Source organism: Pseudorasbora parva, chromosome 25 (assembly GCF_024679245.1).
Source record: "Pseudorasbora parva isolate DD20220531a chromosome 25, ASM2467924v1, whole genome shotgun sequence".
NCBI lineage: Eukaryota > Metazoa > Chordata > Actinopteri > Cypriniformes > Gobionidae > Pseudorasbora > Pseudorasbora parva.
In genome coordinates, this window is record NC_090196.1 from 4592526 (window position 1) to 4619082 (window position 26557).

General features: G+C 41.1%; 1 protein-coding gene across 1 annotated transcript in view; it reads left to right on the forward strand.

Moving 5' to 3' along the window:
• Nucleotides 1–26557, forward strand: part of spire2 (spire-type actin nucleation factor 2) — a 41132-nt gene that overhangs the window by 5069 nt on the left and 9506 nt on the right. Inside the window, exons 2-9 of the mRNA XM_067436383.1 lie at nucleotides 11660–11700; nucleotides 11792–12169; nucleotides 15888–15968; nucleotides 16089–16253; nucleotides 16504–16590; nucleotides 24092–24212; nucleotides 24293–24459; nucleotides 26004–26226. Of these exons, the coding sequence (XP_067292484.1) occupies nucleotides 11660–11700; nucleotides 11792–12169; nucleotides 15888–15968; nucleotides 16089–16253; nucleotides 16504–16590; nucleotides 24092–24212; nucleotides 24293–24459; nucleotides 26004–26226 (1263 nt within the window). The remainder of the gene's footprint in view (nucleotides 1–11659; nucleotides 11701–11791; nucleotides 12170–15887; nucleotides 15969–16088; nucleotides 16254–16503; nucleotides 16591–24091; nucleotides 24213–24292; nucleotides 24460–26003; nucleotides 26227–26557) is intronic.

The window sequence follows — 26557 nt, forward strand, 5'->3', positions numbered from 1 at the left end:
CCTTAAGTATGATACTTAAGGCGTGATTTCCCCTTATCTAAGGGAATGATTTAAGGGTGTTGCATATAATCCCTTACTGTGCGTTCACACCGCCGGCGGCGAGAGCGTCAAGCTGGCCGGAAGTCATTCATTTTCAATGGGAGCCGGGCGGCGAGCTCCGGCGAGAGCGGCGCGGCGCGTCTTGGACGATTTGGGCGTCGAGGAGAGTTGAAATCAGCTCAACTTTATGGTAATGAGCTATGACGCGGTTCGGCGGCAACAGGCGGCAACCAGTCAAAATGTAGAAGTGCTCCGCTTGAGAGAAATCCAGAGAACGCAGGCCTGTAAACTTTGGTTCCGACCACATTAGTTCCCAAGCAATTTGTAGGAGAGGTTGATCATTGCTGTGCGGGTTTCCCTATCATTTATGACAAGATCATTCATAGTGATGTGTAATTTGTTAAGAAGTCGCACAACACTATTTTATAGGCGCTAGAACGCTCGTTGTTCAGCGGGTGTGCAATTAATTCTTACTTTCACATTTAAACGATTTCATGAAGTTAATTTATACCCTACTTGTGGTCAGTATATCCATCAACATGCTTGTTTGATTTGCGGCCTCTTTAAAAACAGTTTAAAAAATAAAGAAAAAACATTCGATCTACGTCAGAGCGGCAGCACGTCCACGGAGCTTTCTACAGCGTCGTTGTCAGGGCGGCAAGAGCGAATTTTGACGCTCTCGCCGGCGGCGGTGTGAACGCACGGTAAGTGTTTCACGACTGCGACCCAGGTTTTACCGTTATAAAATTCTATTGTTGCCATAGACACGCTACGCTGGCGGGTTAGAGAGTGAAGCTGAGATTCAACAAGAGGAATATTACACGGAGTGAGAGAACATTATTGTCTTAAATCAAATAAAAATGATCACTGCTGAGGATAAACGATTTGAAGATCACGACAAAATAAAATACTATGCTTGGTAACGTTATTTGTTTAACACGTTAGACCTTCTCAGCAAAAATCAGCTTCAACACCGGCAGAGCGCCAGCAGCACGCCAAACCATGCAGCAAAGTGAGGTTTTATTGCTTCTTTGTTAACAATTATTTTAGTCTATTGTTAATTTTACTTAGAACAGCATCGATGTAATTTTTAGATTTTTTTCATTATTCCTTCAAAACACTTGTGAATTGCAGAAAGACACAAATATCCTCTCCAGCCGCGACAAGAGAAAAACTGCAAAGAGACATGAGCCTACAGAAGACAAAACTGCAATTAGAGATCGAAAAATTTAAAAAGGAGAAGGAAAATCAAGACCTTTACAACTTCATTCTTAATAACAAACTAATGCAGCTACAAAGTGAAGGAAAAATAAAATGCACATCAATTGACGAATATTTTTTTTATGACAGATCTGACAGGTTTTGTATTTATTTATGATTTATTTATTTATATTTTATTTATTTATATTTATGACTTTTGTCCATAGGCTACTAGCTAAACTAATTAAAGAATGCATTTACGATGGCATCTCTGACAACAAATCCAGCCCGTTGAAAATCTTGTTGATTTTCTTCATGAGCCTCTTCTGCTTCAGCTTCTTGAGCCTCTTCTTCGACATCATCTCCCTCTTCACAATACATCTTTGACATGTTAAAAAGAACAACGCTGGCGACAATAATTCTGCAGACGCGCAGCTCGTTGTGGAGACTGTGAAATCTCCGTTTGAGCTGTCCGATCGTTGATCTGATCAGTTTGATCTTTCCTAGGATCAAACGATGACCATAATTATCAACAAGTCAAAATACATTTTAATACATTGAAAAAATATGATCAATAAGTTGACAATAGCCTATATGTTTTTACTTAATTTTCAACTTTTTAAAGTTAATAGGCTATAGCTCTGTCTAAATCCTAGAGTCATGCTACTCCCTGGCCATGATGCAACAACATTTCTAATTCTGCACAGATGGTCACACTAGCTGCACATTAACAGAATGGTAATTTTTTCTGTTAACATACTGCTGATCTTCATGCGTGCGGGGAGCCTGAATTCTGACATGTGTGCCATCTATTACACTTATTCGAGGAAATCCCGCTTTCCGAAAAAAAGAGGTTTGAATGGCATCCAGTTCAACACGCGATGAAAATGTCACAGTTTGGCTTAAATGACGGCAGAGAGCCCCTGCAACCCGGTGAATAACTTTACTAACTGACGATTTATGAACATGGAATACATCTCCCACAGACGGGAAACTCCCAGTTGCAAAGAACCGAAGTGCTATAAGCAACTGTAACACAGAGGGTAGTGAGTGGTTACGCTGGGTAACATGATCAAGATCGCCTTCCAGTTTGTTAGCGATCTCATATATCCCGCGGCGATCAAATCTATATTCGCGAAGCAGTTTTTCATCGCTAAGATGGTCCAGAGGATTCTCCCTATCGCGAAAAATTCGCTTTGGCACATTTACATCTTCAACAGGATCAATAAACTCAGCTATTTTTTTCTCATTAATGTTCGTCAACTCTTAAGGTAAACTTTTCCTAACCTTAAACTATACTTAGGAAAATGACAGTTAAGGGGCTTTATGCAACGCTTAACGGTTTTTAAGGGATTACTTAAGTGAAAAATAGACATTTGAGGATAATTCTAAGGGTTTATGACGTTTCAGTTTAATAAACCCTTAAGTGATACTTAAGGGTTATTTTATGCAACACCCTTAAGTTTAAGGGAAACCTAAGGGCGATCTTAAGGGAAATTTTCACTTAAGGTGTTTTATGCAACCGGGCACTGACCCTCTGAGGCACAGCCCCCAGTAGACCCCTGAGGTTGTGCTGTGGTATCTGGCACCAAGATGTTAGCAGCCGATCCTTTAAGTAGAGACGTGGGGCCTCCATGGATGTGGCTTGTTTGTTCAGCACATCCCACAGATGCTTGATTGGATTGAGATCTGGGGAATTTGGAGGCCAAGTCAACACCTCAAACTTGTTGTGCTCCTCAATTCATTCCTGAACCATTTTTGCTTTGTGGCATTTTTCACATTATCCTGCTGAAAGAGCCACAGCCACCAGGGAAATCTGTTACATGAAAGGGTGTACATGATCTCAATATTGCTTAGGCAGGTGGTACATGTCAAAGTAACATGATCATCCACATGATGTAAAAGAAAACATGATTCATCAGACAAGGCCACCTTCTTCCATTGTGTTGTGGTCCAGTTCTGATGCTCACGTGCCACTGTTGGCGCTTTTGGTGGTGGACAGGGGTCAGCATGGGCATCATGACTGGTCTGCAGCTATACAGCGCCATACGCAACAAACTGTGATGCAGAACAAACTAGAGACATAAGCCTCCAGCTCTCCGACGCTCTCTCTCCTCCCGGGAGAGCCGAGCTCTACCCACCTGCATAGGCTCGGGATCGTTGAGTGGGCTGACCGTGTCCCCCACGATGAACTCCAGAGTCTCAGGTTGCCTTCGGACACAATCGTGTCGTTCCAACCTAATCGACCCATAGTGCTAACACCATCAGACCATTAAGGCTCTTGGGAAGGTCCAATGTGTAGATCTCTCGTTGGATACGGTCAGCCAGCCTAGGAATCGGTCCCACTGCGCCTCCTTGTTCAAGCGGCACTCGGCGGCCAGGGTGCGGAACTGTATCATATGGTCGGAGACGGAATGCTTTCCTTGGTGGAGATTGGACAGTTTCCAGGCGCCTCGCGGCCTGCCACCGCACGGTCAAACACCCGTCTCATCTTCTCCTGGAATGCCTGGAACGAGGAACAGCACGGATCCGTATTCTCCCACACCGCCGCTCCCCATCGAGCAGCACGTCCAGACAGGAGGCTAAGCTCTAACGGCACTCTGGAACTCTCCGTGGAAAATGTTACTGGTTGGAGTGAGAAAAACAAAGACCATCTCATCAGAAAAGACAGACACATCTCTGGCTCACCCGAGTATCTCTCCGGCGTCGGGATCCTGGGCTCGTGCTGGCTGGAACCGTCACTCGGGTTGAGGGGAACAGGCGGTGTGGCGGACGCAGCAGGCGATCTTAGCTGTTGGATCTGGGTAGAGAGCTCGGCCATCTGTGTCACAAGTGCCTGTACTGCCTGAGCAGTAGCGGAAGCCTGTCCCTCTTGCCCTCCATACGTTGACTACTAGCAGTCAAATATTCCTGCAGCTCTGCCATTCTCGCTGGATCCATGATGAATGTTCAGATTATTCTGTTACGTTTGCTGACGGAAAAGACAATCAACAGCATTTATTATACTCAAGTTCTGAAGAACATAAACAGTTCGCTGGAAGACGCGAGATACTCAGGAGCACAATAGAAAAGGCAGGCGGAAGTTCAGAAACCAGCTGGACAGCCAGGCAGATGGAACCACGCCGGGCTGTGAGGCAGGGCTGCAATGGGCTATCCTAATCGACGGAAGAAGGGACTCCGGAGCGACGAGCAGAACATCCAAGACACACAGGAACAGGAAACACCACGCAGACAGAGACCAAACGAACTGCAATGATCTGACAACAGAACAGGGTGAGAACCTTGTATAAATAGCCCTGGTGATGAGTGCAGCAGGTGTCCGTGATCAGAGTGAAGCAAAGAAACCACACCTCTGAATAAAGGTGAGATGATGCATTCATATTACGTGACAAGAAGAAGAACATTTACCAATTAAAACTTATTTTATAAGCAACTTTCACAATACATGTATGTAAGCAGCTTACATACTGGCTTACAACTCCAGTGAGCAAGATAAAGGGGAATATAGTGAGAAAAACTCAGAAAGATTAAAAAAAAAACATACAATTCTGGAAAGTATGTTTACGCCAAGAAAGGAGAGAAACATTTAGAAATTAAACAGGTAGAATGTTCGGTAGACTTTATCCATTTTTTGCTTTTTATTCTTTGAAATTTTATTCTATTCTCTGAAATTTTCTGGGGACCCCTAAGAACCTCCTGGAGGACCCCTTGTCAAACTCGCTCAAATCCTTAAACTTGCCAATTTTTCCTGCTTCTAACACATCAAGTTTAAGGACAAAATGTTCACTTGCTGCCTAATATATCCCGCCCACTAACAGGCGCCGTGATGAAGAGATAATCAGTGTTACTCACTTTACCTCTCAGTGGTCATAATGTTATGCCTGATCGGTGTAATAGGTACAGTGTTACACTGATCCTGTAGTGCTGTAATTGGTTGAAGTATAAGTCATAAAGAAATACTAAACAGAAATAGTAATGAATACTTGAAAGAACTAACATACTGATGGCAAATAGGCATACCACATCTGCTTTACACATCCACTAAAGACAAAGAAAATTACAGATCAATCAATCAACTTTATTTATATCGCGCTTTTACAATCACGATTGTGTCAAAGCAGCTTCACAGTGTCAAACAGGATAATATTGCAACAAAATTCGATTTGGCTGTACAGTCGTACTGGAGTAAACAGTGATGTCATCAGCTTATTTTAATTTATCATAGAGCGACAATGTTGGCAGATCAGTGTTATAGAATTAAATAAAACCTAATTCATACATTTTATTTGTATAATTAGTTGAATAACTTTAATCATAATTTTAGTGTCCCCAACTGAGCAAGCCAAGCAAAAGGCGACATATGACAATATGAGAAATGTTTCATAATTCGGTAACACTACAATAACAGGACATTAATAATCATGTACTAATACCTTATTTAATAGTTATTTCAACGAAGATGAACTAATCATGAACCACTGGAAAGCTAGCCTTAACTGCGACAGGAGTTATACATGTTCATGCATGAATAGCAGCAGCCATACTTATTAGTAATGTTTAATAATTAATGAATTAATTAACAATTAGGGGCAAACTAAATCAACCGGGCTCTGTAAGAATAAATAAGAAGTACCCGGAATTTGAATTAAACGTGATTTTATAGTCTCATAATTTAACCTGTAATAATCTGCCATCTGCAGCCTTGCGGTAAATGATTTGAAATGCACATGATTATTTGAATCTGCCCACACTGACACGGTATGATAATTGAACTGATCTGGATGACATCACCGTTTTCTCCACAGCCGAGTCAAATTGTGTCGGTTTTAGATCTGCCCTAACATCAACGCATGGCTTGTTAATGCATGTGTCTTTATTTGAGGGGGGCACGTCATGATGAATTCACTGTTAATTACTTGCCAAATTCAGCTCATGATTTATCATATACTTACTATCAAATACATATACTAGAACAACTATTATTCAACCCAGTTAAGAAATCTGAGGCACAGTATCAGTATCACAGTTTCTGGATGCAGAGTGATCTGTACTGATCCCAGCAAACGTTCCCTGACCTTACTGTTGTAGGTTGAGTTTGATGGGAAAGAAAATATCACAAAAAAGACTGAGACCTAAACTAAACTATTAATAGATTTGGTATTTTCTGTTTGATGAGGAGGATCAGTGAAAATAATGACAAACTAATAATGTGCCTTTCAGTAATGTTTATGACGACACTGCTGATGTTTAAATGACAAAATAGTTCAAATTATGACAACTATTTATTTATTTCGAAATCAAAATATTAATATTTCTTTTAAAATATTCTTATTCTTACTGAGCCTGATAGATTTAGTTTACCCCTAAATGTTAATAAATGCATTTATTATCTAACATGTAGTTATGGCTGCTGTTATTCATGCATGAATCCTTATGACTCCTAGTTAAGGCTAGCTCTTCAATGGTTTATGATTAGTTCATATATTCATTAATCATGAGTTCATGTAGAAGTATCTATTAATTCAGGCATTAGTACATGTTATTGTACCAGTATATCTTCTCTTGGGTTTCGTTTTGTGCTACTGAGCTATGTAAATGCAGTAGACACACACAGCTCATCTTTGCTATAGTTTTTCTTTCCATTCTGGAGGCAGTTGGGACTAGGAATATGTTTATCTGTGGCTTTTTCCATTACATTATATCAAACAGGTGCCTTTAGTCGTGGTTCCCAACCGTGCTCCGGGAGTACCCCCAAGTAATCCAGGACCAGGGATGGGAACTGAACCCCATTAGGATTGGCCTGTATAGTTAAAGCCATTTCTTGTCTTGAGTGCAATATGCTTTGGATGGTCAGTGATAGTGGGGACATGAAGTCCCCCAGGTCACTTCATGGGTGTCTGGAGATTTCTGCCAGTCATTGAATATCATTATTAGTCCCACGTCTGGCATCTTTGTTAAATAGTCAAGCAAGAAGACCCAACAGAGACTTGAAGATGTCTGTGTTCATGTTTATCCATGTCCCCATTTGTGAGCTGCTGTGACAATGTGATTTCCTGTAAAGTATCAACAACAACAATCAACAACGTCTAGACCTGAGGAAGACCTTGTGTTTGTGGGGATACCATTACTTCTGTCATACCATTATTATACCGCCAGAGGGCACAGTTGTCTAATCACTAACTAGTCCTTTTGGCATTCACTTTATTATGGAAGTCGTGTTTTCGTTTAGTTTTTTTGGGTGAATTTTATAAAGGTTTTATCTTTGTAATGATTAGTTTCATGGTCTTGGAATATATCTACACCTCATTGACCACCTGAAAGTATGTGAAATTGCATATTGAGAGGCACTGACAGAGCAGCCCTAGTCTTCCTACATTTTCAGTGGGTAGTAGTGCAGTATGTCACAGTAATTGTACAAGAGATTTACAGATAAAATATGTATATAATGTGTATAAAATAACTAAGACTAATTTTAGTCTAATTAATTAGACCTAACTTAATTAACTAATTAATTTCAGCACCATTCAGAAAAAAATATATAATTTACACAGGTTTATATTTTTGGAATGTTAAAATTTTCTACTGCTAAACATATTTGTAATTAATGATTTTTTTTTTTTTTTTTTTTTTTTAAACATTACATGTCAGTGTCATCAGGACTCTTAGTTAATTTAGTTTTCATGGACGTTTAGTCTGTATTTCATTTATTTTGTTTTTTGTTTGATTTAACAGATAATTAGTTTGAACCTTCATCATTTTCATGTTTACCAGCAACATTGCTAACCAAAGATGGAATTAGCTGCAAAATTTGCTGGAATGGCTCAGATAAACCATGATTTATTAAGTTACATGGAGAATGTCTGCCATCTCGTCGTCACCTGCCAATACAACGCAAGACCCTGAAATCATTGTTCTGGATCGGGGTGAACCATTACTATCTTGTTGACCGCCCAGCCCACCACCACCCTCGACCACGTAGGGCTGGCATTTTATGCTATAACGACGATAATTTTATGCTATTGAATGAAAAACTCAGATATTATGAGTATCAAAAAATTATTTATCTTTCGGTGCCAAATTTTGGTTTTAAAAGCCAAGCAGCTGTGATTGTGTGAGCCTGTAACATACTTGCATATAAGGACCTAAAGCACCAGTGATTGCCTGTCCATTGGTCAGAATGCGGTTCGGTTGGGCCAGAGTGTGGTTCGGTTGGGCCAGAGTGTAGTTCGGTTGGGCGAGAGCGCAATTCGGTTGTGCCAGATCGTAGTTCGGTTGGGCCAGAGTGTAGTTCGGTTGGGCCAGAGTGTGGTTCGGTTGGGCCAGAGCGCGGTTCGGTTGGGCCAGAGTGTGGTTCGGTTGGGCCAGAGTGTAGTTCGGTTGGGCCAGAGTGTGGTTCGGTTGGGCCAGAGTGTAGTTCAGTTGGGCGAGAGCGCGGTTCGGTTGTGCCAGAGCGTGGTTCGGTTGGGCCAGAGTGTAGTTCGGTTGGGCCAGAGTGTGGTTCGGTTGGGCCAGAGTGTAGTTCGGTTGGGCGAGAGCGCGGTTCGGTTGTGCCAGAGCGTAGTTCGGTTGGGCCAGAGTGTAGTTCGGTTGGGCCAGAATGTAGTTCGGTTGGGCCAGAGTGTGGTTCGGTTGGGCCAGAGTGTAGTTCGGTTGTGCCAGAGCGTAGTTCGGTTGTGCCAGAGCGTAGTTCGGTTGGGCCAGAGTGTAGTTCGGTTGGGCCAGAGTGTAGTTCGGTTGGGCCAGAGTGTAGTTCGGTTGGGCCAGAGTGTGGTTCGGTTGGGCCAGAGTGTGGTTCGGTTGGGCGAGAGCGCGGTTCGGTTGTGCCAGAGCGCAGTTCGGTTGGTCCAGAGTGTAGTTCGGTTGGGCCAGAGTGTAGTTCGGTTGGGCCAGAGTGTGGTTCGGTTGGGCCAGAGCGCGGTTCCGTTGGGCCAGAGCGTAGTTCGGTTGGGCCAGAGTGCGGTTCGGTTGGGCCAGAGTGTAGTTCGGTTGGGCCAGAGTGCGGTTCGGTTGGGCCAGAGTGCGGTTCGGTTGGGCCAGAGTGTAGTTCGGTTGGGCCAGGGTGTGGTTCGGTTGGGCCAGAGTGTGGTTCGGTTGGGCCAGAGTGCGGTTCGGTTGGGCCAGAGTGTGGTTCGGTTGGGCCAGAGTGTGGTTCGGTTGGGCCAGAGTGTAGTTTGGTTGGGCCAGGGTGCGGTTCGGTTGGGCCAGAGTGCGGTTCGGTTGTGCCAGAGTGTGGTTCGGTTGGGCCAGAGTGTGGTTCGGTTGGGCCAGAGTGTAGTTCGGTTGGGCGAGAGCGCGGTTCGGTTGTGCCAGAGCGTGGTTCGGTTGGGCCAGAGTGTAGTTCGGTTGGGCCAGAGTGTGGTTCGGTTGGGCCAGAGTGTAGTTCGGTTGGGCGAGAGCGCGGTTCGGTTGTGCCAGAGCGTAGTTCGGTTGGGCCAGAGTGTAGTTCGGTTGGGCCAGAATGTAGTTCGGTTGGGCCAGAGTGTGGTTCGGTTGGGCCAGAGTGTAGTTCGGTTGTGCCAGAGCGTAGTTCGGTTGTGTGAGGAGAGCAGAGCGTAGTTCGGTTGGGCCAGAGTGTAGTTCGGTTGGGCCAGAGTGTAGTTCGGTTGGGCCAGAGTGTAGTTCGGTTGGGCCAGAGTGTAGTTCGGTTGGGCCAGAGTGTGGTTCGGTTGGGCCAGAGTGTGGTTCGGTTGGGCCAGAGTGTGGTTCGGTTGGGCCAGAGTGTAGTTTGGTTGGGCGAGAGCGCGGTTCGGTTGTGCCAGAGTGTAGTTTGGTTGGGCCAGAGTGTAGTTCGGTTGGGCCAGAGTGTAGTTCGGTTGGGCCAGAGTGTGGTTCGGTTGGGCCAGAGTGTGGTTCGGTTGGGCCAGAGTGTAGTTCGGTTGGGCCAGAGTGTAGTTCGGTTGGGCCAGAGTGTGGTTCGGTTGGGCCAGAGCGCGGTTCCGTTGGGCCAGAGCGTAGTTCGGTTGGGCCAGAGTGCGGTTCGGTTGGGCCAGAGTGTAGTTCGGTTGGGCCAGAGTGCGGTTCGGTTGGGCCAGAGTGCGGTTCGGTTGGGCCAGGGTGTGGTTCGGTTGGGCCAGAGTGTGGTTCGGTTGGGCCAGAACCATTACTATCTTGTTGACCGCCCAGCCCACCACCACCCTCGACCACGTAGGGCTGGCATTTTATGCTATAACGACGATAATTTTATGCTATTGAATGAAAAACTCAGATATTATGAGTATCAAAAAATTATTTATCTTTCGGTGCCAAATTTTGGTTTTAAAAGCCAAGCAGCTGTGACTGTGTGAGCCTGTAACATACTTGCATATAAGGACCTAAAGCACCAGTGATTGCCTGTCCATTGGTCAGAATGCGGTTCGGTTGGGCCAGAGTGTGGTTCGGTTGGGCCAGAGTGTAGTTCGGTTGGGCGAGAGCGCAATTCGGTTGTGCCAGATCGTAGTTCGGTTATTACGTGAGTATAGGTGATAAGTCTGAGAGTGGACATGCGAAGTCCCACAAGGCTCAATCCCATTGAACCTGTGGGCAAAATGGCTCCAGTCTACAACATGTGGTTAAGGTGGAAAAATTACATCTGGTCAACTCTGTCAGACTATAACCCCATCATGTTTTATGTCTAATGGTTAACAAGTGCACTCAAAAAGTCTGTATAATGTGATTTAATGTTGTTTGCAAATGGGGAATTCTATTTACATATACTGCATATTTGGCCCCAGCTCGACCTTTGTCAACACTGTCAGTATTTAACAAAGTTTTATATCCCTTTTGAAAGAAATTTCTTATTCTTTTTTCAATTTATTGTGTAAAAATGTTAAAGGAAGTGTATGTAAGATTGTGGCCAAAACTGGTACTGCAGTCACTTTCAGATGACAGTAGAGCGGTGTATCCCCCTCCCCCTGACTCGAGGTTGCCAGATTGGCTGCAGGATCAGCAGGAACGTTTGTAGCTCAGCTGTGCTAACTAGAGCAGATCTGGCAACCCGGATGCCCAAACACTACTGACATTGTGATTGGTCGATAGGTGGAGGGCGGAGCTTCAGGCCGAAACACAACATGTCAACATCAACATCAGTTGATCAAAAACAGCAACTTTATAATTACAATATCCGGACCGAACTACTGTTGTCAGTGATAGAAGTATTTGAAATGAACATGATTTCTTAATGTCTAGTGACATATCAGAGCCATTTTATAATTCATTGAAATATATTTCTTACATACAGTTCCTTTAAAACATCAATTGAACTACATGTTATGGCTAATGGTTCATTATCTAAATACACATTTTTAACAATGTAGTGTTAATTTTATGCATAATTAATATGCATATCTTGCACAAATTTTAGCTAACATAGTTGAAAGCAATTCCTTAAATAGAAAATGAAAGTTTTCTTTCAGCTAATCTTTTTTTTCCTTCTTTTTCCTAGATGACAGTAATGCTAACTGTGCTTCCGCTGCTGATGGAAAGGTGAGACTATTATGGCACATTATATAATTATGTCATATGTGCAGTCTCCATTCTCTAACAAACCCCATGTCTTCATCCTACATGTGTGCAGCTGGTTCAGTCCATGGGTGTTGCGATCTACCGTGCTTTGGACTGGGGATTGGATGACAGTGAGGAACGGGAATTGACCCCTCAGCTTGAACAGCTCATTGAGTTTATGGTCGGTGGTCAGGACTGCAGCAAAACCAAACATTGTGGCAGTAATGCAGCTAAAGACGAGGGCTACAGTGGACAAGAGGAGGATGAAGAAGAGGAGGAAGAAGGCACAGTGCATGGCATTCATACTGTCCATCAGGTGATGACGCTTTGTGCCCGCCGACTGGCAAATCCAGCTTTGGCACCAGAGCACTACCAGGCCGTATGTCGGGCGCTTTTCCTAGAGACCCTTGAGCTTCAGACCTTCCTCAGCAGGATAAGAGATGCCAAAGAGGTGAGAAGCAAACACCTCAGTGCTCACATGGGTCGTGTCGGTGATCATATTTCTTCTTAAAGAATGCATCTTTCATAAAACATGAAACACATAAAGGATTGTGAAAACCCAAAAATGAAAATTCAGTCATTATTTCCTCGCCCTCATGTCGTTTCAAACCTGTAAGACCTTTGTTCATCTTCAGAACACAAAGTAAGATATTTTTGATGAAATCCGAGAGCTCTGACCCAATATAGACAGCAATTTAAAGAACACTTTCAAGGTCCAGAAAGGTAGTAAAGACATCATTAAAAGAAGTTTATGTAAGATTGTGGCCAAAACTGGTACTGCAATCACTTTGAAATGACTGTAGAGCGGTGTATCCCCCTTTTTGGCAAGTGCTATTCGCACTAGCTCCGCCAAACAATGCCTGAACAGCGCACCTGTTTCAGTGTCTTCAGTGGTGAAATCAATAAAGTGTTAGGCTTAGGGATCTTGGTTTTGAAGCAATCCCTGGTTCCCTTTTGCAGAGCTCGCTCTTCTCCCTTTTCTCATAACAAATCACATCGGAAGGGCATTTACTTTCAATATAAAATTAAATATTCAGAAAATATTTAAAATGTGAAAAAATAAAGGGCCTAACGAAATGTTTAATAATAATAACAAAAGCATTTATTGGGTAGGGTTAGGGAGGGCTTTGTCCCATTAAGGCAGAATCCATTTACATTCTATGCTATTATTGCATCCTGTTAAAGGTGCACTATGCAACTTTCCGTCCACTGGAGGGCGCCTATTCTAAACAAAGGTGTAGTTTGATGACGCCAAGCGTGAGCGCAGCATCTTGGGACATGGGGTCTTCACATCACAGCCGGTGGAAAATAGGACTCAGGCAGAAATCACGTTCATGGATGCGGTTATTAACGTTACTGTAGTCTAAAGCAGAGCAGGACCGAGTGTTGTGGAGCTGAGCACGGCCGCTGGAGCGATTGTTGCACAAACACACGGCTCGCGAACACACGACTTTTATTTTATTACGGGACACATTCGCCGGGCGCCTGCACTGATCCGCTCTTCCGGTTATGATTATGAGGTAATGCAGCTCTGTTTATCATATTAGATACATTTAAGTGTGTTTAAAACGATGTTATGACGTTACTCCGTGGGTTCACTTGTTCACACTGCTAAGAATAAAGCGCTCCTGCCAAATAAAAGCCAAAACCGAGGGTAGCGCAGATATGACGCGATTGATAGACGACTTCCTTAAACGCTATGCTGAAACGTCCCGGTCCTTAGTTAAAACAGCAATTTTCTCACAATTTACAAATAGTTGGAAACATCTGGGATATTGTAGGTACTCAACTGAACAAAATATATAACACTGGCCTAGTGGTTTGGATATTTTACTGCAAAAATACTACATAGTTCACCTTTAATGTACAACAATACTGAGGTGCAAATAGTATTTGCCCGTCAAAATAATTATAATTACTATTAACACATATTACAAAGAACTGCTACTTTTATATGGTGTAAATGGAATATATCACTATTTTCACTTAGTAAATCATCTATCGCTGAGAAAATGTTATCAGAATCAGAATCTAGTTGCTGTTAACACTTAGTGAAAATAGCATCTATCGATATTTGCCCTTAGTGTAAATAGCCGCTACCTAATGTCACAATTCACCAGTGTGAGTGCCCGTGATCACCACCAGAGGGCACTCCACCCCGGACTGTCACTCCATCACAAATTACATTACCCATAATCCTTTCCCCGGACTCATTAGCACTCAATGTTTACACCTGTGTCTCATCACCTCTTTACCTCTGCCTATTTAAGCCTGGTTATCTCTGTCATTCATGGCGAAGTCTTGTTTAGTGTCAACTGCATTTCTGAGCGTTTCTATGGTTTCATGTTTCTTGGTTCTTTGGTTTTCTTGCCTGTCTCGGATTACCCTTTTGCCTCTGTCCCTTGTTTTGTTTGCCTGATTGAACTGCCTACCTGTGTATGACCTTTTGCCTGTTTTATGGACTACAACTTTGGATTACCCTTTAATAAATACTGCGTTTGGATCTTCAATCTTCTGTCTCAGAGCAGTTCGTAACACCTAAAATGAAGGTTGACCCACTGGAGTCATAGGGAAGATTTTGCTGTCTGGGGATGTCTTTACTACCCTTTATGGGCATTGAAAGTGTTCATTAAATTGCTGTCTATGGGGGTCAGAGAGCTATCGGATTTCATCAAAAACATCTTAATTTGTGTTCTGAAGATGAACGGAGGTCTTACGGGTGAGGAACGACATTAGGGTGAATCATTAATTAAATCAATTTAATTTCTGGGTGAACTAACCCTTTAAGGTCAGGGTTATATTGCCCCCTGTTGGCTTGGCATGCTTTGACGCTTTTTTTTAAAGGGCAGGTGAACTGAGAAATAAAATTTTCCTTCAGCTCTTGACATGTAAGAGTTCATCATAATATAAGAATATCCTGTAAGTTTCAGAACTGAAAACTTCCTTGTTAGTTCAATAATTTTTTTTTATTGAAACCAGCAAACAACCCAGTTTTTTTAAAAGTGGTAATTTGTGATGTCAAAAGGAGGCAAGCAGAAGAAGATCAATCTAACAGTCTGACAAGTGACTCACATTTTATTAGTGACATCAATTGGATTGACCTACAACCAATCAGAGCAACGGAGCAACGCAAAACGTTCGTTGCATTCTAAAATTATAAGTGCACCCCAGGAAACCTCAAAAAACAAGACAAAAACCTATACGCGTGGGCTAGGCCTTAGTTTCAGTCCGTTCTTTGTCTTGCGTTGATGTTGTGTAGTGCCTGTATGGTAATGTGGTTTAGTGTTCAGTGTTCTCCACGTTATCTCCTACGTGCTTCCAGTGCTGCGTTCCACTCCACTTTAAGACACGCACTTGCAAACTTCCCTAAGCACTTCCCCTTGGGGGAATCCCTGCCGCCATTTTGAAGTGAAGTGGACAAGGGAAGTTTGTATGGACAGACCCTTGCTCCCTCGATTTTGACCGAGTGAGCGAGCCTACTTCATATGTACACTTCAGACAGCTTCATATACCACAATGCAACGCGATTGTGACGTCACCACATATCACGTTTAATTTACCCCACCACAAACAACTATAACTATTTTTAAAAACATTTAAAACAACCCAAACACATCCATATACATATAGAATGCTGCATTAAACAATTTCGTAAAGGTAAAAATTAAATAATATATCAACTCAATAGTGGATTCCAAGTGATCAAGGGCTTAGGGCGTTCCAGTTCAGTCCATTTGCAACGTTTCCGCCAGTAGTGGGCACTCATGCAACGTAGGCAATGACGCACATCCGAGTGAACGAGACGGAGGGAAGATTGCGAGTGAAGGGCATGATAAAAACGAACTGGAACGCAGCACTAGTTTGACTCTACAATTAAAAGAGTGTTTTGTGTATCTGATTGGCTTCACTACAGCCACACCTACTGTGACCATCCATTTGTGACAAACATCTATGATTGGTTAGTGTTCTACCAACACTATACTAAGAGAAATGTTTAGGGGTTTGTTTTTGTTGCAGTGTGATTGCAGTTTGCTCTTAACTGGTTTGAGGATTAAAAACACACTTTTACGTCATATAAAACCACAGTATATAGTTTCTGTGAGAATTTAATATTCAGAGCTTCACACCCTGCTTCTTATGTTCTGATAAGTATCTGATAATGTCTGTAGATGCTGAAGAAGATCAGAACGGAGGAACCAAAGGTGGAAAATGCCACCTCTGAGCTTGATGCTCTTCAACACACTGACTGGGTAAAAGATGTGCTTGTTAGAACAGTAATTGAAATGGTAGTTTTGTTTATTCATATTTGTCTTTGTGAGCTATGGTCAATGTAATAATGGACTGTGTGTGTTTGTCTTCTGCTCATTTAGACTCGGCTGTGGGTGCAGCTGATGAAGGAGTTGAGGCAGGGCGTGAAGCTCAAGAAGGTGGAGGAACAGCCGTTTAACCCTCTGCCCACAGAGTTCAGCCTCACGCCTTTTGAGATGCTCATGCAGGACATTCGCTCACGCAAATATAAACTTCGCAAAGTTGTGGTGAGTTCATTCTAACTATGCTAAATCATGCTGAGGGCACTGAAATGGCACTGAGGTTGCTGCAGTAAGCACATTTTAAGTGGTTTATCCCCGAATTAATCTTATCCTTACTCGGTAAGTCGACTATATGTGTGAGATTATGGCTTTGGAAAGACTTTTCAGCTGATGCTGCATGACGGTGATTAACCATTGTTTTTATATGTGATAATAACTATAATATCATGAATCTATGCCTCTTTTTCTTCTGCAGGTAGATGGAAATATTCCCACGTGTGTTAAACGAAATGCTCATGAGCTGATTCTGGACTTTATCAGATCAAGACCCCCTCTTAAACCAGTTAGTCACTGATTATATCTTATAACTTATGTACAGTAACACCATGTCCTTACAAGACACAATGCAATTCACGGTACAAATGCGATCTCTTACTAGCCACAATCACAACAAGCAGCAGGATACTTTGTTTATCATTTGGTTTCAATTTTCATGGTCTTGCGCTGGGTAACATCCACTGTTACACTCCACAGATTGGTTTGTGTAACAAAACCGAGTTTGTCCATCGGCATTTAAAAAACTTCTATAATGAATTATATTCCATATATAAAACCAACCAGCTTTTAGATGATCATAACATTACACACATTGATTTGAAGCAAAAATGTATATGAAAATATAAAGTATTTTATAATTTTATAAATATAAAGATTTACTTGTACTTGTGTACTCGAGGCAATGGGCTGCTTAAGTGCTGAGAATAAATATAATCAAATTAAAAACATTATGGCTAAATGATGGACAAAATGTCAATATGGCAAGTGTTTTTGCAAAATATTCACATAATATAAATGTAGACGTAGTGAGGAGATAGTATAAGAAGACTTTAATTGTTATGTTATTCACAATGGACATTCTTGTGCCGTGGTTTCTGTTTTCATGGTAACAGCGACTGATTGGTTGATTGGACAATTATGGGTAGTGCGGTTTTTAAAGGGTTAGTACACCTTCAGCGCTGGAAAGATGAATCTGTATTTAAACTGGGCCATTAATGTAGTCGAAATGGGAAATTATTTTTGAATTTGGTGCTTTCTAGTAGGGGTGTGCATTGGCACTGCCTTCACGATTCGATTCGATTACGATTCACCAGGTAACGATTCGATTCAATTCGATTCTACGATGCATTGTGATGCATCAAAATTGTACTGCACACAAAGCTAATTTTTCATCAGTCATGAGGCAATACAAGCAGATATTAAACAACAGATTGTATTGGCTGCTATGTGTCTCCTGTATCTTTGACATAAAAGTTATTAAATAAAATAAAATGTAATTAAATAAAATGCAATTAACTCTTAAATGCATGACTGTTTCACCAAACATTCTTACATATTCAGGTCGTTAACGACCCAGATCTATATTTAACATGGATAGACCTCTACCTGTCGTGATAATATATAAAACTCCTGATTTTAGAGTAACAGCTACAGAAGAATCAAATAAAACCTATTTCGTTACCTTTTGGAGCTTGGAAGGATTCAGTTTGAGCAGATGTTTAATACCATCATCATCTGTCCTCGTCAGAGCTCGTTTACCAGTATATTCAGCATCTGACTCATATTCGCAATATCCAGCATATTCTCCAAACTCATTTTCAATGTCTTCAAAATCAATATTTTGATCACTGACAGCTTCTTGACCACATCCATCATCAAGAGACAGTGACACTAACATATGATTGTGTTTAGTACTTGCTTTCTGCGGTAAATCACTGAGCCATTTCAAGTTTTGCAGATTATAATTATAGTTTCGTTTTCTGTCAGAGGTAACTATGAGTGAAACGTCACTTCATCATTGGGTATCAGACATTGCCACCTTGTGGAATAAAGGTGAATTGCGCCGTATTTCGTCATTATAGATGAATTTATTATTGTGCAAAAAATATGTACAATCCTACACACCTCGGGTCGTTAGCGCGTTAGCGCATTTTTTAAATAACCCGTCTATCGCGGTCATCTCCCTCCGCCTCAGCCATCTTCCTTGTTGTTGTTGTTATTCTCCCGGAACCGGAAGTATTTGAAACACAACTTTATCGTCCGCCAGAAAATAAACAGTGACATAATCGATTATGGCACTTTGCCGCATCGATGCTGAATAGTTCATGCTCCGCATCGCGATGCATCATCGAATCGATTATTGTTGACACCCCTACTTTCTAGACTGAGAAAAGACAGAAAATGTATTTTTGTCTCATGGGGATGAAAGACTACAATTCCCAGGATGCTTCACTGCCCTGTGAGGCCATTCCCAAAGCCACCGCTACTGGATTACTGTGACTGAGTTAGAGAACAGACACTACAATTAAATACTGAACGTGTCTGTTCAATATAACTATCGAGTTGCCGTGTGAGTCTCACAGCACTAACTCAGATTAGGAGTCAGATTACATTTAACGTCATAAATGAGCTGATGAGCTCTCGCGATGAGAGCTGAGGTAATCGCGACCACACTCGCGGCATACATTCACAACGCGTGTTCAGTCTGGCACGTTTCAGTTCATGCCTTTGGAAGCTTAACTTTCATAGAAATTAATTTGAGAAGTTAAAACACTTACATTGCTAAGCATCCGTTTAAATGAGTGCCTGTAGCTGCGAGGTGTGCTGTGAGTGTGATCTCCATCCCCCATGTGTGGGTGTAAAACATGCAGAAATGGCTCCCTCTGCTGGCTGTAGTCTTTAGCCTCTGGCCAAACATTCCAAAGATGACGCAAATATCGTCAATTTGCGTCACGGGAGGAATTTTTCCAGAAATAAAATGCATAAATCTCTTGTCTCAGGGGAATATGAGTGGGGGGAAGCACGATAATTTGAATGTACTCCAGGGTTTCTACTGATACAAAGCCATTTGCTAATCGCTGAAGTAACCCTTTAATGACTCCCCCTAATGTCGTCCCACACCCGTAAGACCTCCGTTCATCTTCACACACAGTTTAAGATATTTTATATTTAGTGTGAGAGCGTATGCAAGTGTATGCACACTATACTGTCCATGTCCAGAAAGGGAATAAAAACATCATCACAGTAGTCCATATGAGACATCAGTGGGTTAATTAGAGTCTCTTGAAGCATCAGAAATACATTTGGGTCCAAAAATAACAAAAACTACGACTTTATTCAGCATTGTCTTCTCTTCCATGTTCCTCCAAAAAGATTCGAAAACGGTTCATAAGTCGGTGAATCGATCAATGATTCGGATCGCCAGTGTCATGTGATTTCAGCAGTTTGGCAGTTTGACGCGATCTCAACTGCTGAAATCTTATGATATTGGCGGAGGTCTTACAGGTGAGGAACGACATTAGGGTGGGTCATTAATGACATCAATTTAATTTTTGAGTGAACTAACCCTTTAACTATTTTTAAATGTTAATTTCGTCCCGTTTTTATAATATTTTATAGGTGTAGTTAACTACTATTTATATATAAAAATGTGATTAAATGCATGTATTTTAAAGGTGCTGTATGTAAGTTACTGACTGTATTAAAGCATAAAAATACCATAATATGTTTGCAGATAATTAGGAGACATGCTAAGTTCCACATATATTAGTTTCTCAGAAAAACAAAGCTACAGCCAGTTATTTTACTTTGAAATGTGCTTTCTGTGTCGAAATGTCTGTTTTTTGTTTTGGTCTGTGCGATGGCGCATGTTCCCAGTTAACCCAATAAATAGTATTTCGACACCACAGGTTGCCATTTGGTGGTAAAAACAGCATATAGTTTCCATGGAAGCCAGAAAACAAACTGGGTTAGAGATTGCAGATTCTACCTGACCTAAAAAACCTGGACTAAAAAACATCTAAAAAACACGGACATAGCGTGTTAGGTTCCTTGACTTCCATTGTCAGTTGCGCTCGTTCCTGTTGTGTGTCCTTAAACTGGCAACCCGCGTGACCGTCGAGACTGAGCAGAAGGGGGCGGGCAAACAATATTTTGAATTTGGAATGCAGTGCCCGTTTTAACCACTAGCTATCATTCTTACATACAGCATCTTTAAATGTAAGTACAGTGTAACAACATGTATGTTAAAGTTATGTACAATGTATACAAGTTATTTGCATCAAATGCTGTTTACATAGTAGTGTTAGGGGTTAACAGCTTATGACCCAGGACCAGTAGTGAAGAAATGAAGACAGAGTCAGGATTGACTCTGTTGCACGCGCATCGTCCGTGCGGTGACAAAAGAGAAACGGCAAAGTTTTAAAATCTATCGTGTCCCTTGAATAAACACCTCTTGTTAAAAGTATCGGGGTCCAGCCTGGCCACCTTTTGATATGAATGAACGAATGATTGAAACTTGTTTCATGTGTGTGGGAGACACACAGAGGCTGTTTTTTTTGTGTGTTTTTTTGCCATGTTGGTACTGTTTGGAGCAGGGCTTAATTATTTTGCTACTGTACTTTCTGGACTGGACTTTTTTGTACAAGTTGAGTTGTAAATTAACTTACAGTTTGTCCTGCAAAAGTGCCCAAGTCTAAATTGCGCATAAATGCAAACACACAGTTGTGGATGCATATACAGATGAACATACACACACACACATACACACATACACACACACACACACACACACACACACACACTCTCTCTCTCTCTCTCTCTCTCTCTCTCTCTCTCTCTCTCTCTCTCTCTCTCTCTCTCTCTCTCTCTCTCTCTCTCTCTCTCTCTCTCTCTCTCTCTCTCTCTCTCTCTCTCTCTCTCTCTCTCTCGACAGGGGCCTATTGCACAATACTAGGATAAGGGATGGAGCCGGGATATTTTGGTGATCCTGGCTCAATTTATCCACTAATATGCAGTTATCTTTCATTATCGTTATCGTTCTTGGCATGAGTGTGCCTTCAGGGTATGTTTACATGACAGCTGTGTACTAAATTTTGCATAAAAATGACAAGATCATCAAGATATCCCGGCTTAATCCCTTATCCTAGTTTTGTGCAATAACCCCCTGGTTTTGTTAATATTTTGGATCACATGTTTTTGTTGCTGAATTGATTTCGGACAGTTTTTGTATAACTAAAAAAAAATGTGTCTATATGCTTGACTTTTATTGGTCACTGAAATAGCATTGATTGGAATGAAGTGGGTTCAATATAAAATTAAATAAATAAAAAGTATCTTAGATGTAGTAAACTACTTTTGTCAAGTTGCTGTAGCTTAGCTTGCTACGTTTCCCAGGGGGTTAGCTTCAGTGTAGTGAAGCTTAATTTAATGTAGAGTCACTACATTTTCCAAGTAGCTTTCCCAACACTGGAAATTGAGCATTTACTTTCAAACTACTTGTCACTGGAAATGTATTGCATTGTGTCAGGTTTGGACACAGTGTAAAGTTTAGCAAGTATTTTAAAAGTGCTAGTTTTTTCCTTGTGTTTTGCAACTATTGTGTTTGACTGTGAAAATGTTATCTTTCTCAAACATAGCAGTCTGCTTTTTTTCTTGAAATGGTGATTTTTATTAATTATCATATAGCCAGTGTTGCATTTAGAGCTCTTTCTTTAAAGGCACACTCCACTTTTTTTTGAAAAGAGGCTAATTTTCCAAGTCCCTTAGAGTTAAACAGTTGAGTTTTACTGTTTTTGAGTCCTTTCAGTCGATCTCTGTATCTGGCGGGAGCACTTTTAGCATAGCTTAGCATACATCATTGAATCAGATTAGACCATTAGCATCAGAAATGACCTAATTTGACTTAATTTGTTCAAAGATAATATTTTTCCTATTTATAACTTGACTATTCTGTAGTTACATCATGTACTAAGACCAACGGAGAATGAAAAGTTGCGATTTTAGACTGATTATAAATAGGAACTATTCTCTCACTCCTGCGTAATAATCACAGAACTTTGCGGCCGTACCATGAGTTCAGTGCCGCAGTGATATTATGCAGTGCCTGAAAGTAGTCCTCAGATACACTGCAAAAAATGCTTTTCTTACTTAGTATTTTTGTCTTGTTTCTAGTCAAAATATCTATTCTTACATTAAGAAACATTTACTAGACAAGTAAAAATGATTGCCTTGTCTTGGGGAAAAATAACTCAAAATGAAGAAAGTTTCTGCTTAAAATAAGCAAAATAATCTGCCAATGGGGTAAGAAAAATAATCTTGTTTTCTGTTTGAATTAAGATTATATTGCTTACCCCATTGGCAGATTATTTTGCTTTTTTTAAGCAAAAACTTTCTTCATTTTGAGTTATTTTCCCCCCAAAGCAAGACAATTGCTTTTGCTTGTCTAGTAAACAATTCTTGTTTTAAGAATTTTTAGATGTTTGGACTACAAACAAAACAAAAATATTAAGTAATAAAAGCATTTTTTTGCAGTGTAGGTAACTTCCAGTGTGACTGGCACTAATTTTGTGTTTGTTATGCTAATGGTCTAATCTGATTCAATGATGTATGCTAAACTATGCTAAAAGTACTATCGCCAGATACAGAGATCGGCTGAATGGATTAAAAAGCGGTAAAACTCAACTGTTTAACTCTGAGGGACTTGGAAAATGAGCCTATTTAAAAAAAATAAATAAAAAAAAAGAAGTGTTCCTTTAAATTGTAAGATAAAGGTACATTTCTTTAGTTTACTAGCAACTGTAACACTGAAGCTACTGGTTTGCTTCAGTAAATGGTCCTAGATCCTCTGGAGAAGAGAAAGAAAAGCTGTGTTTCCACCGAAATTTGTTCCAGGAACCAACTTCAACTCCACTGTTGATTCGAATAGTAAACAACTCTTACTGCACGCTAGCCTAGAAATCTAGACGCACCCTAGCGGCAGCAAATCTAATCTGCCCGCGAGTGTCGACTAGCAACTCTCAATACCCTTCTGAGCTGTAAACGCCAAACTGTGGTCGGGCCAATCACATCGTGTATAGAGTCGGTGGGCGGGGCTTAACATAATGATGACCCCAGAGTTGCGTTTGCGTGCTTCTAGTAAACACAGAAACTGGCGAACGGCGGCGGTCTTTCGAATCAGCTTTGACCGCGACTCTGGAAGACTTGGAGTTAAGCTTTTCTCTGAGAAAAGAACAAAGAACGGCACTGAAGTCTTTCTTAAAAAGGGAAGATGTGTTCGGAGTTTAGCCGACCGGATACGGCGAATGTTTAATCTGTCAGCGAGCTCTGCTTCACCTTCGTTGCTCTGGTTGGTGTAGCGCTATCCTATCGCGTGCAGCGGGAGTTTGAAAGACAACCGTTTATCCGCCCCTCAGATTGAGCTGTCAATGGGGAGTTTCCAGACCAAACATCTTGATGTGGGTCTGGCTTGTCAGGCTAGCTGCACGCACCACAACAGACTTTAAAAAAATGGTGGTTGAAATAAAGTCCCAGCCCTGAATATTCCTGAACTTTAAAAAAAAGTACTACCTAATGAGCAGGGACTTTCTGAGGGGGCCATTTTTACCCGGAACTTCATTTAGACCCTGGGGCCGGTTGTATCAACCACTTAGACTAGTCTTAAAAGTAAGTAATCTAATTTTTTTTTATTTAAGACTGGTCCTAACTTTTTAAAATCAGTTACATAAAATGGTAGATCGATTGAATTGGAATTAGAAAAGTAAGACTGATTACATTTTGAATAATTGCTACTTGGACAAAGTAGTGCTTAAGACAGTCTTAACATAGTGGCTAGCTCTATGCAACTACTTCTACGGTTAAAACACACAGAGTACCACCCCAAAGTCCCTAATTCCTGGGGAAAGTTTATGCGGTGGAAACACAGCTAAAGAGTGGTTAAAGCATCAGCAAATACAATACAACCAAAATGTATGCACCGTTTTGTTTTAAGACTGTACTGACGTCTGCAGGTGTCTGAACGCAGCCTGCCTCCTCGCCCTCAGAGACCGCAGTCACTCCATGATCGAGTCCTGGCTGAGATCAGACAGGATCACAAACTGAAACCTGTGGAGCCGCACAGTTCAAAGAGATGTATGTTAGTCACGCATTACACCGAAACAAAGCAAGTTTGTGTGTTAGATCACTCACAGCCATATTTTCCTATTCTTCAGCATTCGGCTCGTTACCATGTCTGGCGCACACCTGCCAATGTGACATCAAATCAACTTCCTGCATTGACCTGTCAGTCACAGGAGCACAGTATCGCCCACCCTCTCGCCCACGTGTCCTTTTAAAAGCTCCAACACTGGCAGAAATGGAGGAGATGAGTATATTTGAGGTGAGATATTTCAGTGGAGTTGGCATTTATTGTATTATCTTGCTCTTTCCTGTGTGGCTTTAATTAATAAATATAATTGTATTAATTCAATTTTGACATTAAGAATTTAAAGGGATAGTTCACCCAAAATGGAAAATGACCCCATGATTTACTCACCCTCAAGTCTTTCTGGGTGTTTATGACATTCTTCTTTCAGACAAATACAATCATCTGAAAGAGTTATCTTAACTCTTTACCTGCCAGCGTTTAAAAAAAAAAAAAGTTGCCAGCCACCTCCAGGGTTTTTGACAATTTTCCCCCAAATTTAATAGCCCATAGAATATTTTGTTTTATGAATATCGGAGTATGCAATATATCAAAATAAAGAGCTGACCCTCTTCTTAAAATAAAAAAACATTTTATTCTAGCTTCTTGCTTCCTTTTTTTATCAACACTTAAATATGGGTAAGTTTCATAAGAAAAGCAACAAGAAAATCCTGTTTTTGTGAAAGACTGTTTCCAGATCAGATTCAGAGCGATGATCAAACACAGATGGAGGAGATCGAGTCCTTCAACCCCTAATGCTTCACAGTCCTGTAGCTAATTCTGGGTCCACATTTCATTTACTAACATTAGATAGTTTTGATTCATATGCCGTTTAATCTTGATGATCCTTTTATTTTTCATAGGATTACATACGATCTCTTTCTTTACTGCGTCTTACTCGCGTGTGTTTTGATCAGGAGATTCTGTACACATTCAGGAGATGTGTAATAGCGCCCCCTAACAGTGTAAACACAGAAAACCGGAAATTTCCGTTTTTGGCCTGGAAGCGTTTTCTCACAAATAACGGAAAATTCTGTGTTTGGCGGGGAAAGAGTTAAAAGAGTCCTGGCTCTTCCAAGTTTTATAATGACAGTGAATGGCAGCCCAAAATCTGAAGCTCAAATATGTGCATACATCCATTATAAAAGTGCTCCACACATCTCCAGACGGTTAATAAAGGCTTTGTGAAATAAATTGATGGGTTTGTGTAAGAAAAAATATCCATATTTAAAACTTTATTTACTGCCTTCCGTATTCAATTGACGTAAAAAGTGTGACTGACAAATACCGTCAGATGTAGCGTGTGTTTTGAACTGCGTGACGTGATCTCTTGTTTTACTGCGTACACATTCAGAAGATGCTTAATAGCGCCCCCTAGTGTCTAGCAGTGAAAACACGGAAACCCGGGAAATTTTGTTATTAGCCTGGATGCGTTTTCTCACAAATAACAGAAAATTCAGTTTGGTGGGGAAAGAGTTAATATAACTCTTACTGTATTTGTCTGAAAGAAGAATGTCATATACACCTAGGATGACTCGAGGGAGAGTAAAACATGGGGTCATTTTCAGTCTTTGAACTATCTCTTTATATCAGTGTTGCACAGAAAACCAGCAAAACTTCTGATTCACATGATAATTTTACATGCTGGTTTGGTGGAAAACTCTGGTAGCTCTCCCTGACTTAATTAGTTTGAATTTTAATTTGAATTGAAATAATTGCACCTCTATGTTTTTATGAAGGATGAAGAATCTCCAGATGGAATGGATATCAGGCGGGTGGAGAGCTCTCCTACACCTCTGAAGAGAGATCGCTCCTTCTCTGAACACGACCTGGAAGAGCTCAGAGGGGAAATGATGTCATCCCGCTCAGAGTTACCTCAGCTCACAGGTGTCGGGGCCCTAAGAGGAGAGAGACCTCGATCACACACGCTGACAGGGGTCGGACCACCACACATCTATCAAGGTCGGACCTGGACAAACATCTCTAAGACATAAAATTAGCTCAACAAATATGTGATAATATTTTTTATATAAAAAACAAAAACAAAAAAACAAAGGATGTCAACATTAAACTTGAACATATTCATATACACTTAATACAAAATAATAATGCTTAAAAACACATTATTTTATTTATCTTAAAGGTTTAGCTCATTTTAAAATGAAAATAATCCCAAGAGTTACTCACCCTCAAGCCATCTTAGGTGTAAAAATATCCATATTTAACATGTTAAAGTAAAATATCTAGCTTCGCCTTATTCAACTTCCACAGAAAGTGTAACTATCTTCGTTAG